The following is an 18,317-nucleotide window of genomic DNA, read 5'->3' as shown; positions in this document are numbered from 1 at the left end:
TTTTTACCACTCCCTCAGTCATTTCTATTTCCTATTTTTTTGCAAGCAGTTTGCAAGTATTGCTGTATAGCTTATCAAATGCATTTTTTTTTTCCAAGGCAAGAAAAGGCTGACTCACAAAAATTAGATGAATTTATAAATTCATGCTTTATTTATCCCCATCTGTCATTTATTTATTTATTTATCTATTTGTTGCCTATATTGCAAAAACTTGGATATATAATACAGACATGAAGTGATAAAAAAGGAATTGTACAACTTAAAATGTCAGGATCTCTAGAGGCTACTTTGTTTTTCATATGAAGGGTGTTGTTTCAAACCAGGGCATGGAAACTAGTAAGTATTGGCTTCTGTTTTTGTTGTACGCTTTCCAGAGGTTTTTAACTGAAGACTCTATGCTCTGTAGTTCTTTCCACAGAGAGCTGACTGATATTTGAAGAAGTGTTCATCTATCCAAGAAAAATATGATGTCTCCATTCCAAGTCTCACTCTTATTTGTAAATGTATGTATTTTTATTTGTGGAGAAGCTGTACAAGGTAACTGTGTACATCATTCTACGGTAAGAATTTTAGCAATATTATATTAGCTAGGAAAGCATGATTAGAATTTTGAAAAGATTAATCATAACTACCAAATATAATTTATGGAACAATTAAAACATTTATTTAGAAATGTTGAAAAATTGCTGTAATGTTACTGTTTTTAAACTGAGGAAGCTATAAACTGAAGATTGACTCAACAAATATCTTATGAAAAAATTTTAAAGACATTTCAGGCCTAGATTAAAAACTAGCCCACAACTTTTCAATGAAATATCTGATAGGTAATAAAAAATCACATTGCTTAAAAAAAGCTGTTCCACAAACTTTCATATTTCAAATATTATCCTGTGAGTGACTACCTAGGATATTAAGAAATTGGTCCATTAGATTTTATTTACTCATCAGGTTTATTTGTGGAAGTTTGGATTAAATAGCTTATATTTTTCTCTGATGATCAGCCTTGTCTTTCCTGAAATCTAAGCTTTTCCCTATAGTCTTATTATGTATTATGTCATATAATATGTTTAATGTATTTTTTCTTATTTCTATTTTTTTAATATAAAGGACTCTTCAGTAGTTAACATTGTAGAAGATGTATCTAATGCAAAAGATGAAAGTAAAAGTAATGATACTGTTTGTAAGGAAGACTGTGAGGAATCATGTGATGTTAAAACTAAAATTACACGAGAAGAAAAACATTTCATGTGTAGTAAGTATTAAAAATAAACACAATAATAAGGGTATATGATTCATTATTTTTAGGCTAGACATTGAAAAGTATACTTTAGCTTTTGTCTGGGTCATTTTCTACACATCCTGATCATCCTAGGCTAGAAGCTTTATTGTTTGGCCCATGATAGGTGCTTAATAAATATTTGGTAAATGAATGGATCCTTTTTCTATGTAGCTAATTCTGTGTGTAACAAAAGGGTCTCAGGCTTCTCAAACCAATGAGTGCAGCTTTAGGCCTATTAAGACAGATGGCTAAATTCAGGAAAAAGCTAATAGAAAGTGAGAGACTGAAAATAAAAAAGAGAGAGGAAGCTGAGTGAGGCAGAATTAAAACTATCAAGATTTATTAATGCGATCCTACTGCTGGTGGAAAGAAACTTGGAAAATAAATTTTTAAAGAATAACATATGTAATAATGTGTGGCCCTTTTGTTATAGGGGGCATCATTATTGCTATCTTGGGTAAAACTCACATAGGGTCTGAGAACTATAGATAGTCAATGTTTATTTCCTAATTTTGATGGTTGTGTTATTAGAAATGTCTTTGGTGTAAGAAATACACACTGAAATGGCAAGATGGTACATTATGGCAACATGGTCTCAAAGGCGTTAGTAAAAAAGTTATTTGTACTGTTATCACAACTTCACTATAAGAAATTTTCTCCTAAGATAAAAATATTTTTAAAAGGAAAATGCATGGTAAATGTTTAGTCAGAAACCAAATAACCAAAACCTTTGACTAAGATTTATTATGTGTATGTATATGTATGTGCTAGCAATTTAATTATATAAATATAGTATTAATAGAAAAATTAAAAAACCAAGATGTACTTTTAAAAATTAACTTGCCTGGTATAAAATTGTTACCATTAACTTTCTTAAACAGTAAGAATTGATGACTCCTATACCTCCTGCCTCTATATATCTCATCTTATAAAGTGAGAATTTATAATCAGAACACTGTCTCTTAATTATAACAAATTAATTATTCTGGATAATCTATATTAGTAGGAAGCATAGTTTCATTAATAAGTATTGACACAATCATTTCTGGGGTTAATCCTGAGTTAAACAAAATATATACTAACTAAAATATGTAATTCTGAGTATTAAGATAAATTGAGATAGTATTGAGTTAACATACACATCCAAAATCAGGTAAAATTCACTATTTTTCACTGTGATTGTTTTCTATAACAATATAATACTTAACAGCCACTTTTTATTATGGTTAAGGAAATTTGCAAAATTCTATTGTTTCCTACACAAGAAGTACCAAAAAACTACTAAGGAATATGATGGATGAGCAACAAACTTCCTTGGATTATTTGTCTAATCAGGTATAGATGTTTTAGCATTGTGTTTTTATTGCATGTGCACGTTGATGTATAATTAGCTGGAGATATCATCTTTTTTTAAAATGCTTTCATGTTCAGACATCTATTTAGTGCCTACTATGTTAGAGGCACCATAGTAAACTTTAAGCAAACAAAAAGCAGTAAAACAATTGAATTATTCAAGGGGTATACAGTCTAGTGGAGCATTAAAATGTATTGACAAAAATGTGGTTGTTAGAATGGCACAAAAGAGAACTCTCAGATACAAAAAAGTTTCCCAGAGGAGAAAGTCTGTGAACAGTCATAAAGGATGAATAAATGTTTTAAAAATCATACAGGTTGGGTAAGGCGAAGAGGACATTCCATTCTGGGGAAACTTCCTGGAGTTGATGCAGGGTGGAGTGGCTGGTGAGGCTGAGTATTTAAGGAAAACTGACTATAGGAATAGGCAAGAACGAAATCGTACCACACCAAAGAGCCACTGTAGTGTTTAAGCAAGGAAATGCCACAATCTGATCAACTTGTGTGGCCAGTGACTTGAGGAAGAGCCAAGGGAGGAGGTAAGAAACTACAGCAATGGTTTGGACAAGGTATGAAAGACAGATGTGCAAGAGCAGCCAAATGCAGAAATAGGGGCAGATAAAATCAATGTTAAAGAGGTAGATACTACGAAATTCAATGATTGCTATTTAGCTTTGTCTTTATTGTTTGTTAAAGTGGTAAGAACTCAATCTAGAGAAATGGGCACTGTTATGTATTTCAGAGCTGGGTTTAGGAGAGGCTTAAAGATGGCAATTTCTTCAAATATAAATTTACTTAAATGTGTATGCATGTGTTTAGGTTAACGAGCTCATGAATAGAGTTCTCCTTTTGACTACAGAAGTTTTTAGAAAACAACTGGATCCTTTTCCTCACAGACCAGTTCAGTCACATGGTGAGAACTTTGGTATTTCAGCCTTTACATGTTTGTCTTTTATTGCTTAAAATTTTCCTGGACAGGTCGATCCATTTAAAAGTTTTGTTTAAAAACTGCAGCTCACCGTTCTCTAACAGACTGGAGGGTTAATACCTGCCATTAAGCAAATTTCACCACAGACAATGTGGTACTTTCTTAAAATGGGATACTTTTTCAACCATGTGAAAGCCATGGCTGTATAAAGATATCCTGAAGCTGTTGAAAATAACATTGTTTTCTGTAGCATTGTTCTGGGCTCCTGGTTTACATCTTATTAATAATTCATCTTCAGATAGAAGAAAAGAAAGCTTCAAAGTTCCTCCCACCTGTAAAAAATGTTTCTGACATGTTTGAAATGTTTAAAATTGGGGTATAAAATTTGAAAGGAAAAAGAAATGGAAGACAAGAATAAACTGAAAGTTAGCACTTTTTATACTAAAATACAGCATATTAATTCCTAAAGGCTTGGATTTCTAGGAAAAATACCCTATAAATCTTATAAATATGAATTTATCTCCAAATGTTTAAACAAATAAATATTATTGAGTGCCTAGAACATGATCTTTATGTTCTTCTTCGAAAAAGAAGAGAATAAACAGTGCCTGAAAATCTTCTATGTGATAGGTAGGAAGACAGGCACTTTCTCATGTTATTTTGTTAGTAAAATTATTTTATTATATCTCATAACTGCCCCAAAGCACGTATGGTGTGGTAGTCAGGAGCATGGACTCTGATGTCGGAATCCTTGGTTTCAAATTTCTGACCTGCTGCTCTCTTGATATGTTTTCTCATCAGTAAACTGATAGTACCTACCTCTTATAGTTGATGTGAGGATTAAATGAATAAATACAGGAAAGTCTCTTAAAATATTGCCCGAATCAAATGTTTATCACAAGGAAAAAAAAAATTGCCCAAATCATAGGGAGAGCAATATAAGGGCTTGCTATGATCATCATCATCAGATAAGAAATATCTAGCCCAGAAAAATCGAAATAATCTGTTCACATTAATTTGAAAGGTAATGATAAAGCAGATACTCCAACCCAGATCAGTCCTTCAGCATGAACTTCTATCATGTCTCTGAGCATAGAGTCATTATAAGAATATCTCTTAACAATTAAGGACACAGGCAACAACAAATCTATGTCTCCTAGAGATGAAGGGGAAAGCAAATGACTTTTTATAGCTAACTTTTTTGTAGATGGCATTTTCTTCATTATTTGGATGTGCTGGGCACTATGGTAAGGGCTTTGTGTAATACCTTACTATATAAATGGTTAGGATAACACAATGAAGTAAAGTGTTAGGGGTAGAACTAGGATGTTAAGACGGGCATTTGGATAATGGACACTCTAAGGGTTGAATTTGTTTCATTTATAAAAGATGCTACAGAGTAGAATATCTTCCAGAAAATGTAATATCCATATCCACATACACATGTTTACAATCCCTTAGAGATGAGTGCTCTGGAGAAAGTGATTATGGGGGGCTATAATTCTAACTGTTGTAAACAGAGTAGGCTCTAACATCAGGCATAATTTCTTGGTTAAGAAAGTGATTTCCCCTTTCTTCCTTTGGCTACTGGTATTAGTGGTCCCAAACACCTCAGTCTCTGAAGTTGGGAATAGAATACTGAAAGATGTGTCTATAGTGGTTAATTTGCTTATTCGTTTCGGTGTTCTCCTCCCTGTTTATGTAGACTTCCTTTAAACATTACATCCTCTAAGATAAACTTAAATTTCTGAAAGGGCATTATTTATTGGGAAAGAGAATGTGTAATTATAAAATATGTTTAATAAGTGTTGATCCCAAATGAAACTTTTAAACAGTATAGGAAACAAATCACTAACAGTGATATTATAAGTGAAGGCTTCTTGCAGCATAAATTCTTTAATCCTTTATATTTTCTTCTTATTTCTAAAATTGTGACCATTTTTCATTTTGCAGGAGTTAAAATAATATTATTAATGAAAATTATGATAATAATAGCACTATCAATTCTCTATAGTAAAATGATTGCCTTAAATGTACACTTGAAAATATCCCAATTAAATAATTTTGCTTTTCTAGGTTTAGATTGCACTGATATTAAGGATACCATTGGTTCTGTCACCAAAACACCGAGCGGTTTATACATAATTCACCCAGAAGGATCTAGCTACCCATTTGAGGTAAAGTTTTCCCATATTACGTGGGCTAAGATAAACATCCAACCAATTTAATTTATGTTAAAATTTAAATTGTTTTAATATTTAATTTTTCCTTGAAAAATTTTAAATAAATTAGGTAAAGTTCTAGTTTCAAAATTTTGGTATTTTAGAATTCTAATGCCCAAAACATGAATTAATAAAAGAGCTAGAGTCTGTCTTTCACTTTTCTATTTGAGTTTCCATGGTTATACTCTTTAAAGTAAATCCATCTGATGTGAAAGCTTATATTATCCTCATAATAGGCAGAACTATAGCAGGCAGAACTATGCAATATAATACTTGCTTGCTTTAATTAGCCTGTGGATATTGGAAAATAATGGTGTGCTTTGCCTTGGAGCTTACTAAAAATACTTTTGACTTCTCTTCCTGTATATGTTTATAATTTCTTTTGATGATAGATGATTTTATGTGATTGTATGAGAAATTAAAAATTAAAAAACCTTTCAGTGGAGTGCAAGGCAGACTGAAAAGCTGATTCATTCTGAAATTGATAAATTACTCTTATGTCTATTCTTGGTAGTTCTCTGCAAGGATATCTAGTAGAAATTTCTACCAGAGACTATGCATATTGATGGAATATATTTGTGTGTGTATATATATATATATATATACACACACACACATATACAATTATATATATTATATATATTTTTTCCTGGGCACCTCTTTGTGCAGAAGACAGTTTATGATACTTATACCTTATTGATAACCTTTATTGGATAATAAAGTCACTTTTTTTCTAAGTAGGTACTACTGGTTTCTCTTCTTAGAGTTACTACCATTATTTTATTTGAAATCTATTGACAAGATGTCAAAAAATTGGAAATTAGGTGGGAAATAATTTTAAAATTACCTAAGTGACTTCACCTACAGATTCAAAACTAGATCTGAACAGACGTGGAAAAGGAAGGCTTCTAATTTTGTGAAGAGTGGGATGCATAATCACCTCTTCTGTGGGAAAGTGCTGGTTCCTTAACTTCCCCCACACTGCCTTTTCTCTGTCTCTATGCGGGAAGTTTCTGAGGGAGAATTTTGCTCTGATTTCTTCCCTAGATTGCTTCTATGCGTCCCCTACAGAGGTTCTTTTAGGAGCTTTTACACAGCATCAACAGATGTGTGTATGAGCACCTGCTGAGTGGGCACAGATCATGCCTTTCTCTGAAAATGGCAGTCTGAACACAGGCCTTCCAGGCTTGTGGGAGAAAAGAGCAAAGACAAGCACGTGAACACATTTCTCACACACACACACACACACACACACACCCCAGTGTTTTAATTCAAAAGTTTATAGAGAAATACATTGCTCTGCCACATCAGAGCAATACTGTTATACAAACTGAAGAATATTTGTAAAGTTGAGTAATAACAGCATAACCTTAAAATGCTGCTGCAAATACGGCCAGTCGCGGTGGCTCACGCCTGTAATCTCAGCACTCTAGGAGGCCGAGGCGGGCGAATCACGAGGTCAAGAGATCGGGACCATCCCAGCTAACACAGTTGAAACCCCGTTTCTACTAAAAAATACAAAAAATTAGCCCAGTGTGCTGGCGGGCGCCTGTAGTCCCAGCTACTTAGGAGGCTGAGGCAGGAGAATTGCGTGAACCAGGGAGGCGGAGCTTGCAGTGAGCCGGATCGCGCCACTCCTCTCCAGCCTGGGTGACAGAAGGAGACTCCGTCTCAAAAAAGTAAAAAAAAAAGAAAGAAAAAAATGCTGCAAATACATATTTTAAAAAATGATTGTTATGGGGACCGTGATTAAGTTAATTACAAATTTGTTTTATAATAAACAAAATTATTTAGGTTAATTACAGGTTTGTTTTATAATAAACAGCATTATTTCTAGAGATATAAAAAAATCTGAATGAATTAATGGCATATGATTGCATTGAAAACTCAGTGGCAGTATCGTCTCTTTTTCTAGGCCTAAGGATGAAGCGTGAGTGTTATATTATCAAATAATGAAAATAATAGTGTATTATTTTGTGCTTCCCTGTGCTTGTTTTAGGTAATGTGTGACATGGATTACAGAGGAGGTGGATGGACTGTGATACAGAAAAGGATTGATGGGATAATTGATTTCCAAAGGTTGTGGTGTGATTATCTGGATGGATTTGGAGACCTTTTAGGTTAATTTTTTGTATTTCTACTCTACATTTTTTACTCTTTTTGGTATTATATCTATAGAATCTCTATTGGTCAGATCTTCAGTAAAAATAGCAAATGCTTGCAAATATCAAAATATGAGTTAAATCACCCTCTTTTCATATGCCAGATTATTTAAAATAAGTAGGTCTTCAGTTGAGATCTGGAAATTTTTATTTGTAGATATCTGGTGAAATGTGATTTGAGTGAAAATTCTAGATTGGATATGTATTAAGTGCCTACTGTGTACCCAGCAGATTCTGGCAGGTGCTCACCAACTGTTTGCAGAACGAAAAACTGAATGGCAGCATTGTCCTAGATCTTAAAATTCTTGAGATGTGTGTAGTATCGATACAAGCCAGTGAAATGGCCAATTGAGGTGTCTGTGCAAATTCAAATTATTTAAACTGATCATATTATTAAAATGTCAGTAAACATCTTTATGTTCAAAATTTGAAAATTATAACCCCAGGTGAATGTAAAAATCTGTTTACATTATTGCCACATGGCAGCATCACTTTTGCTGGTAAACAGAAACACCAATATTTCTGAACTTTGCAGAATTTTACATTAGTTGGAACTTCTGCCAGTGAGTTTGCTAATTTTTCTGCTATTTTAACAGTTACTGTTTTTATAATTTGAAATCTTTAATCTCTCATAATAATGTCATCCAAGGATTTGGTAAGTAATGGTGTTAGTCCTAGTGCTAAAAATGCTACTGAATGCCAGTGATTTTAGAAGCCATTTGGCTTATACCCAGGTAACTGCCATGCTATGGAGTATAGTGAATATGCTTGCATTTCCGCAGCATTACTTCTGATTTTTCCGCTGATGCTTCTTCTTGAATTAGGTAGTTATAGATCCATATACAGGCTTTGAATTGCCATCTTCCTTACTTCAAGTTTATTTCTATGGGGAAAGAATATGAGTTTTGACTGACCAGGTCTTCAGGCAGGTATAGTGCATGCAAACGGAGACAGCTTTGTACTGGTGTATTTTGAAAACAAATTTGGGGCTGGGCCTGGTGGCTCATGCCTGTAGCCCCAGCACTTTGGGAGGCCGAGACAGGTGGATTGCTTGAGGCCAGGAGTTCAAAACCAGGCTGGCCAACATGTTGAAACCATGTCTCTATAAAATTGCAAAAGACGGATTCACAGCCAAATTTTACCAGAGGTACAAATAAGAGCTGGTGCCATTCTTTCTGAAACTGTTCCAAGCAATAGTAAAAGAGGGAATCCTCCCTAACTGTTTTTATGAGGTCAGCATCATCCTGACACCAAAACCTGGCAGAGACACAACAAAAAAAGAAAATTTCAGGCCAATGTCCCTGATGAACATCGATGTGAAAATCCTAAATAAAATACTGGCAAACTGAATCCAGCAGCACATTAAAAAGCTTATCCACCATGATCAAGTGGGCTTCATCCCTGGGATGCAAGGCTGGTTCAACACATGCAAATCAATAAACATAATCCACCATATAAACAGAATCGATGACAACAACCACATGATTATCTCAATAAATGCAGAAAAGCCCTTTGATAAAATTCAACACCCCTTCATGTTAAAAACTCTCAATAAAATAGGTATTGATAGAATGTAACTCAAAATAATAAGAGCTATTTGTGACAAATCCACAGCCAGTATCATATTGAATGGGCAAAAGCTGGAAGCATTCCCTTTGGAAACCAGCATAAGACAAGGATGCCCTCTCACCACTCCTATTCAACATAATATTGGAAGTTCTGGCCAGGGCAATCAGGCAGGAGAAAGAAATAAAGGATATTCAATTAGGAAAAGAGGAAGTCAAATTGTCTCTGTTTGCAGATGACATGATTGTATATTTTGAAAACCCCATCGTCTCAGTCCCAAAGCTCCTTAAACTGATAAGTAACTTCAGCAAAGTCTCAGGATACAACATCAATGTGCAAAAATCACAAGCATTCCTATACACCAATAATAGACAAACAGAGAGCCAAATCATGAGTGAACTCCCATTCACAATTGCTACAAAGAGAATACAATACCTAGGAATCCAACTTACAAGGGATGTGAAGGACCTCTTCAAGAACTACAAACCAGGCCGGGCGCGGTGGCTCAAGCCTGTAATCCCAGCACTTTGGGAGGCCGAGACGGGCGGATCACGAGGTCAGGAGATCGAGACCATCCTGGCTAACACAGTGAAACCCCGTCTCTACTAAAAAATACAAAAAACTAGCCGGGTGAGGTGGCGGGCGCCTGTAGTCCCAGCTACTCGGGAGGCTGAGGCAGGAGAATGGCGTGAACCAGGGAGGCGGAGCTTGCAGTGAGCTGAGATCCGGCCACTGCACTCCAGCCTGGGCGACAGAGCGAGACTCCGTCTCCAAAAAAAAAAAAAAAAAAAAAAAGAAAAAAAGAACTACAAACCACTGCTCAAGGAAATAAGAGAGGACACAGACAAATGGAAAAATAAGCCATGCTCATGGATAGGAGGAATCAATATCATGAAAATGGCCATACTGCCCAGAGTAATTTTTTTTTGAGACGAAGTTTCACTCTTGTTGCCCAGGCTGGAGCGCAATGGTGTGATCTCGGCTCACTGCAACCTCTGCCTCCTGGATTCAAGAGATTCTCCTGCCTCAGGCTCCTGAGTAGCTGGGATTACAGGTGCCTGCCACCACACCTGGCTAATTTTTGTATATTTAATAGAGACAGGATTTCACCATGTTGATCAGGCTGGTCTTGAACTTCTGACCTCAAGTGATCCACCCACCTCAGCCTCCCAAAGTGCTGGGATTACAGACGTGAGCCACTGTACCTGGCCTGCCCAAAGTAATTTATAGATTCGATGCTCTTCCCATCAAGCTACCATTGACTTTCTTCACATAGTTAGAAAAAACTACTTTAAATTTCATATGGAACAAAAAGGAGCCTGTATAGCCAAGACAATCCTAAGCAAAAAGAACAAAGCTGGAGACATCATGCTACCTGACTTCAAACTATACTACAAGGCTACAGTAACCAAAGCAGCTTGGTACTGGAACCAAAACAGATATATAGACCAATGGAATAGAACAGAGGCCTCAGAAATAACACCACAAATCTACAACCATCTGGTCTTTGACAAAACTTACAAAAACAAGCAATGGGGAAAGGATTCCCTATTTAATAAATGGTGCTGGGAAAACTGGCTAGCCATATGCAGAAAACTGAAACTGGACCCCTTCCTTTTACCTTATGCAAAAATTAATTCAAGATGCATTAAAGATTTAAATGTAAGACTTAAAATCATAAAAACCCTAGAAGAAAACCCAGGCAATACCATTCATGACATAGGCATGGGCAAAGACTTCATGACTGAAACACCAAAAGCAATTTCAACAAAAGCCAAAAATGACAAATAGGATCTAATTAAACTAAAGAGCTGCTGGACAGCAAAAGAAATTATCATCAAAGTGAATAGGCAACCTACAGAATGGGAGAAAATTTTTGCAATCTAAGCTTCTGGCAAAGGGCTAATATCCAGAATCTACAAATAACTTAAACAAATTTACAAGGGAAAAACAAATAACCCCGTCAAAAAGTGGGCAAAGAATATGAACAGACACTTTTCAAAAGACAACATTTAAACGGCCAACCACATACGAAGAAAAGCTTGTCATCACTGGTCATTAGAGAAATGCAAATCAAAAACACAATCAGATACCATCTCATGCCAGTTAGAATGGTGATAAGTAAAAAGTCAGGAAACAACAGATGCTGGAGAGGATATGGAGAAATAGGAATGCTTTTACACTGTTGATGGTAGTGTAAATTAGTTCAACCATTGTTGGAGACAGTGTGGGGATTCCTCAAGGATCTAGAACTAGAAATACCGTTTGACCTAGCAATCCCATTACTGGGTATATACCCAAAGAATTATAAATCTACTGTAAAGACACATGCACACATATGTGTATTGCAGCACCATTCACAACAGCAAAGGCTTGGCACCAACTCAAATGCCCTTCAATGATAAAATGGATAAGGAAAATGTGGCACATATATACACCATGGAACACTATACAGCCATAAAAAGAATGAATTCATGTCCTTTGCAGGGACATGGATGAAGCTGGAAACCATCATTCTCAGCAAACTAACACAGGAACAGAAAACAAAACACATGTTCTCACTCATAAGTGGGAGTTGAACAATGAGAACACATGGACACAGGGAGGGGAACATCACACACCGGGGCCTGTTGGGCGGTAGGGGGCTAGAGGAGGGATAGCATTGTGAGAAATACCTAATGTAGATGATGAGTTCAGGGGTGCAGCAAATCACCATAACACAAGTCTATCTATGTAACAAACATGCACATTCTGCACATGTATCCCAGAACTTAAGTATAATAAAAAATAAATACAAGAATTAGCTGGGGGTGGTGGTGCACACCTCTGTAATCCCAGCTACTTGGGATGCTGAGGCATGAGAATCTGTTGAACTGGGGGGAGGTGGAAGTTGCAGTGAGCCCAGATTGCACTACTGCACCCTAGCCTGGGTGACAAAGTGAGACTCTCTCAAAAAAAAAAAGGAAACAAAAATAAATAAATTAATTAATTTGGGATTACAGAAAATGCATTTTTAAGTCTTAAATTTGAGGGTGGGCTACTGGGAAAAGATGGCAGGGGCACTTAAACTGAAGTGTTATACACTGTGTGAGACTCAGTGGACCCCTATGGAGCTATCTTATTGGGCGCAATTTCTCTCCTTACTTTTCATTTGTAAGTGTGTTGCTAAAATGTCCATGCCCGTGAGCTCTGAAGAAAGACTTAATATCTTAGCTATAATTTTAAGAGTTTGAATGCTGTCACATCATCCTCCGGCTCTGAAGTTTGTTTTGACTGGACCCTTATTTTCTTTAATAATTTTATGATTCAAGTAGAGGCATATATCTCAGAGTAGAGGTATCCACATTTGGGCTATGCCACGTGGGTAGGCAGAGGTAGAAAGCCATTGGCTAGGATATGTATGCAAGAAGTATGCAGTCTGAGCTGGGGAGTTTATATTTCATCCTGAATCTAGAATCGTCTTGGAAATATTGATCCTAAACCCGGGGATATTCCAATGTTATTACATGATGTTCAAGGCATAGGAAATTAACTAGATGCATTGTAACAAAGAAGTGTCTGTTAAGAAAGTATTACAAGGCAGCAAAAAATAATTTCGACTGAGCGTTTTTAGGAAATGTTTCTTTAGGAGCTGCTGATTTGGAGGTTAAACCTTCTACATTTACTGGTTAATAACATTGTGTTACCTGCCATAATATTTCAATTGGTTTTATGTTGAAATGCCTTAAGGTAAAAGTTGACTTTTTATTTTAGTCTTTAAATGAAGACTAAGTTAATTTTGGGAGATAAAATTTGGGGAGATCATTATTGTTTCCTCTCCCCAAATTTTACTTAAGTTGAGAGATAGAAAAAGGGTCTGATTTTCTCAAGTCTGGTGAAGTAGAAGTAGGCATTTTGTTTGTTTTATAAAGTAGGTAAGCACTGATAATTTGAGCTAGGCCATCCAGTGCCTGTAATTACTTATGTGAGCCATCTCAGAATTTTTGAAATGCTAAACAAGACCAAACATTCAAGAATAAAGCATTATTCTAATTTGTATTAAAATATATTAAAACAAAGCATTTTTTTTTACAGGAGAATTTTGGCTAGGACTAAAAAAGATTTTTTATATAGTAAATCAGAAAAATACCAGTTTTATGCTGTATGTGTCTTTGGAATCTGAAGATGACACACTTGCTTATGCATCATATGATAATTTTTGGCTAGAGGATGAAACAAGATTTTTTAAAATGCACTTAGGACGGTATTCAGGAAATGCTGGTAAGTTTTTTTTTATTCCTAAAAGTATCCAAATCTAAATTATAACTGACTCATTATTAAGCAAAGATAAAAATAATGCATTTGTTTTACACCTAACTGATAACAGAATAGATTAGGAATAAGAAAGCTGGCCAAGTCTTGAGTTTTGAAACTTGGTTATGATCATTGTACCACCTTATGATCATTGTACCACCTCATGCTTCTGAAGTGCTTTATAGTCTCTAAAACAATTTGCCTTATGTAATTTCAGTTAATTCTTTGGATAGAGGGCCTGTGGAGGAGGCTGTGAAGGTATTTTCATTTTCATGTTCAGAGAGGCTGACATTTACAAGTGACAGACTGTTAAAGACGATCTCTAGTCTTCTCACTTTACAGGTGAAAAAACCTGAGTGATAAAGTGACTTGCCCAAGATTCCCAGATCATGTCACCTGAGCCAAGGCAAGAATCCAGGCTGACAGAAAAACTAGTTTAGTGTTCTTTTCATTATACTTTGATGCATCTGCTCATTTCCAAATAAATTTAATTTGTTAGAACTTCAAAATACTTGATGTTAAACTTGCATTTTAATGCTGACAATTTAAAGGCATTTGAATTAAAAAGTACTAAATTCAACTCCCTTGTTGCTGTTTGTGGTGCTTGTTCATTATGTATATTTAGTGTTAGAAATCAAAAAATGAATGATATATGTCCCCAGCTCTTTAACTGATCCCAGTATAAAGGAGAAGATAAGTAACCCTGGAAATATAGAATACTGATAGGACTTTTGGGGTCAGAAAGAGGGTGAGAATTATTCCAGTTGATTGCACCCAAAAAATATTCATGGAAAAGCAATTTTCAACGAGCTTTTAATGTTAGATTCAACCTGGGAAGCTTTTTAAAAGTACATATTCCTGTAGAATCTGATTCAGTTATTTTAAGCCAGATGGATATGTTGGCGTACTTGCCGTTGAGAACCACTGATCTAGTCTTGGAAGAATGGATAGGCTTTTGGCAAATGAAGGCTGATAAGCAGAGCAGTTTGAGTTAAGGCATAGAGGGAGGAAAATTATAGGACACAGAGAGTTGTCTGACGTGGTTGGAATCTATGATACCTGAGGGATTTACACTGGGATGTTAGGTGAAAGTCCGACATTCAAATCATGATCTATAGGGAAAAGTTTAAAAAGTTACAATATATGATTTTCAATGCTTCCTCTCTAAAAGTGTAAAGAACTATCTAAAGATGGAATATATTACATTAGGAAAAGTTTATGTGGGGGTTCTCTGAAAGATGACTAGGATCTAATTAAAGGATAACATTGATAATGACAAAAGTATTTTCCTTACAAAACTCTCAAACTTTGCCATAATGTACTCTACATTTTCCCAACAAGGTTGTTAAGTAACTTTCAACTGTCGATCACATAATGGAATCAGAAGAATAAAAGAAAAAGGTGTCAGCAGGATGTAATGATAGAAATACAGATACAACCAGTGGGTTAAATGTAATCAGGTGTGTGGTAGAGGCAGATAACAAATTTGGCTTTGAGCTTGGAGCAAAAACAGAAATATGAATTTGAATATTTGAGCAGTAGACTTGTTCCATGAGAATCACAACTATTCCTGATTATAAGACTTGAGATAAATTTATCTAGATTCTTACAGAAAACAAAAGCGTTATGTTCTCCAACCATACTCTCGCAGAAAACATGATGGGTATATTTTAATAGGCTATTTTTAAGGAAATATACTTATGCATATATATTTTAAATGAATTAAATAAAATCTATTGAGCTTATGTGCTGTATGGTCCTTCTGGTGGTCGGACTTTATCTAGGGAGAGTATCCGTGGAATGATCACATTGTTTAGGCAATGCTCCATGGGTGTTGTCTCTCACTGGATTTGGAAAGGTATTACACTGTGTGGGTGTTGAAGATTATATCGTCTCTGAAAATACCTACAATATGTGTGTTTTGTTTCCCATGAAGTGCAGAGTCAGAGACTTTAATAATCAGCAGAATCACCAGCACTGCTAATGAAGTTCTCCAGGCTCTTTCAAAAGATTTATCTCAAGAGATGCCAAACATTCAGAAATAATGAAACAAACATAGAGCTTGGTTTCTCCACAGATTTTATATGACTTCTTTTTTAATTAGTGTTTCAAACATTAACCAAAGTTTACATATAGGTGAAATGTAGGTATTATGGGTTTACTTAGAATCTTTAACTTTATGGAATTTTATGAAACAAAATATGACTCCTGCTTCTACCACTGAGTTAACTGGGTCATCTTGGACAGGATACTTAATCATTGAAGGGATATTGTAAATACGAGAGATGCCATACACACAATGTTCAGGCCGGAAGCAGTGGCTCGCACCTGTAATCCTAGCACTTTGGGAGGCCGAGGCGGGTGGATCACTTGAGGAAAGGAGTTCAAGACCAACCTGGCCAACATGGTGAAACCCTGTCTCTACTAAAAACACAAAAAATTAGCTGGGTGTGGTGGCTTGTGCCTATAATCCCAGCTACACTGTAGGCTGAGGCAGGAGAATCGCTTGAACCCGGGAGGTGAAGGTTGCAGTGAGCCAAGATCATGCAATTGCACTCCAGACTGGGGGACAAGAGCAAAACTCTGTCTCAAAAACAAAACAAAACAAAATAAAACAATGTTCAGTAGAAGCCCTTTAAAAATGGTTTTGTCTTAACTACTATTCAATTGGTCCATAAATCATGTGAAGAGCCATGAAGAAAAGGTACACCTCAAAAGTACACCTGAATTTTTCTTGAGGGCATTTGGTATTCTGTATAATATACAGAAAAGAAACCCAGAAAACCCCCCAACTTTTTAAATTGTAAATCTACATTTCTTAAAGGTAAAAGTTTCTCTAGCTAAAGTGATGTCAATGGTAGTGGTATGAAAACCTACCCTGTGTAAATTATTTTCTTTTCCTAAATTATCAATTATCATATTGGTCTGTCCAAATTATGACAGCTCTGTATGCTGTAATTTTTGGCCTAAATATCTGGTTTTGTCTACACAGCAAAACTTCCATTTTGGACTGTGACTTGTATATGAAATATTCATTTAAAGATGCCTGTCATGTTGAGGAACTCATCACCAGATTGTGGCATGTTGAATCTTTGAGTAGGAGAATTTTAACATGATAAACAGTAGAAAAATCATTTAAACCTTATTTCCAGATATGATGCTCTTGCCTAATATGCTGGTAATGATTAATTAAAATAATAGAAATTTCCTTTAAATTCAATCATTAAATTTTTTTTTCCCAGGTGATGCATTCCGAGGCCTCAAAAAAGAAGATAATCAAAATGCAATGCCTTTTAGCACATCAGATGTTGATAATGATGGGTGTCGCCCTGAATGCCTGCTCAATGGTCAGTCTGTGAAGAGCTGCAGTCACCTCCATAACAAGACCGGCTGGTGGTTTAACCAGTGCGGTCTAGCAAATCTAAATGGCATTCATCACTTCCCTGGAAAATTGCTTGCAACTGGAATTCAGTGGGGCACATGGACCAAAAACAACTCACCTGTCAAGATTAAATCTGTTTCAATGAAAATTAGAAGAATGTACAATCCATATTTTAAATAATCTCATTTAACATTGTAATGCAAGTTCTACAGTGATTTGTGATAATATATTAAAGATTTTTAAAAGTTTATCTTTTTACTTAGTCTTTCAAACATATTAGGCAAAATTTAACTGTAGATAGCATTTAGATATTATGAGTTTAATTAGAAAACTTCAATTTTGTAGTATTCTGTAAAAGAAAACATGCCTCATTGTATTTTTTTACTTCTGACTATGTTAACAATATACAATGAAATTTGTTTCAAGTGAATTACAACTTGTCTTCCTAAAATTTAGAGTGCTTTTAAAGGATTTTGCCTTTTCTTTGAAGCATTTCTAAACCATAATATGTTGTTAGGAAAATTGAAGAGAGTATTTTACTTATTTTTATATTTACTTTATATGATTATATAATCTACAGATAATTTCTACTGAAGACAGTTACAATAAGTAACTTTTATGCAGATTAATATATAAACTACACATGATTTTAAAACTTTACTATTTCTAGGTGATGCCATACCATTTTAAAAGTAGTAAGAGTTTGCTGCCCAAATAATTTTTCTTGTTTTCATATCTAATCATAGTTAATTATTTTGTTAATGTTTGTAATAAATATACTGTACTTTTATATCCTGATCAGTTGCATTCTAAAATATGTCTTTATCTGAACTCTTTTTAAACCAGCAGGAATGGTATGAACTTTATGTGAAGGATGGTGGATAAAACAGTGATGAATCAATTCCAGATATACTCTAGGAATAAGCTGGTCCTCTCTACTTTTTCTACTAAGGTGGAGGGAACTGGATGGTAAGGATTCCATAGGGGAGGACAGCAGGGAATATGCAGGGGCAAGTATCAGTTACTGATAAGAGAGACAAGGGAAATGATCAAGAATTAGTTTTTAATAGGAAGTACTTTGTCCAGAGTTAGGGTTACATAATACTCAAGGGAGGGGAAAAGTGGCTGAAAA

At 35.3% G+C, this 18,317-nt stretch overlaps 1 protein-coding gene across 1 annotated transcript; it reads left to right on the top strand.

The window, feature by feature from the left end:
- Window positions 1-408: 408 nt before the first annotated feature.
- On the top strand, window positions 409-17,983 carry ANGPTL5 (angiopoietin like 5). The gene is made up of 8 exons (XM_005579440.4): window positions 409-560; window positions 1,108-1,252; window positions 2,511-2,614; window positions 3,452-3,545; window positions 5,637-5,737; window positions 7,782-7,902; window positions 13,585-13,770; window positions 17,046-17,983. Exons 1-8 carry the CDS (start codon window positions 465-467, stop codon window positions 17,363-17,365), a joined length of 1,167 nt encoding a protein of 388 aa, XP_005579497.3. The 5' UTR covers window positions 409-464; the 3' UTR covers window positions 17,366-17,983.
- The last annotated feature ends 334 nt before the right edge of the window (window positions 17,984-18,317 follow it).

Source organism: Macaca fascicularis, chromosome 14, assembly GCF_037993035.2.
Source record: "Macaca fascicularis isolate 582-1 chromosome 14, T2T-MFA8v1.1".
Lineage (NCBI taxonomy): Eukaryota > Metazoa > Chordata > Mammalia > Primates > Cercopithecidae > Macaca > Macaca fascicularis.
Note: the sequence above shows the minus strand (reverse complement) of the source record. Positions and strands in the feature narration are given on the sequence as shown.

Excerpts from the sequence above, each read along its gene's own strand:
- ANGPTL5 (XM_005579440.4), top strand. The coding sequence starts at position 465 with ATGATGTCTCCATTCCAAGTCTCACTCTTATTTGTAAATGTATGTATT. Across the intron at positions 561-1,107 it reads ACTGTGTACATCATTCTACG|GACTCTTCAGTAGTTAACAT; the intron begins GTAAGAATTTTA and ends TTTAATATAAAG. Across the intron at positions 1,253-2,510 it reads AGAAAAACATTTCATGTGTA|GAAATTTGCAAAATTCTATT; the intron begins GTAAGTATTAAA and ends ATTATGGTTAAG.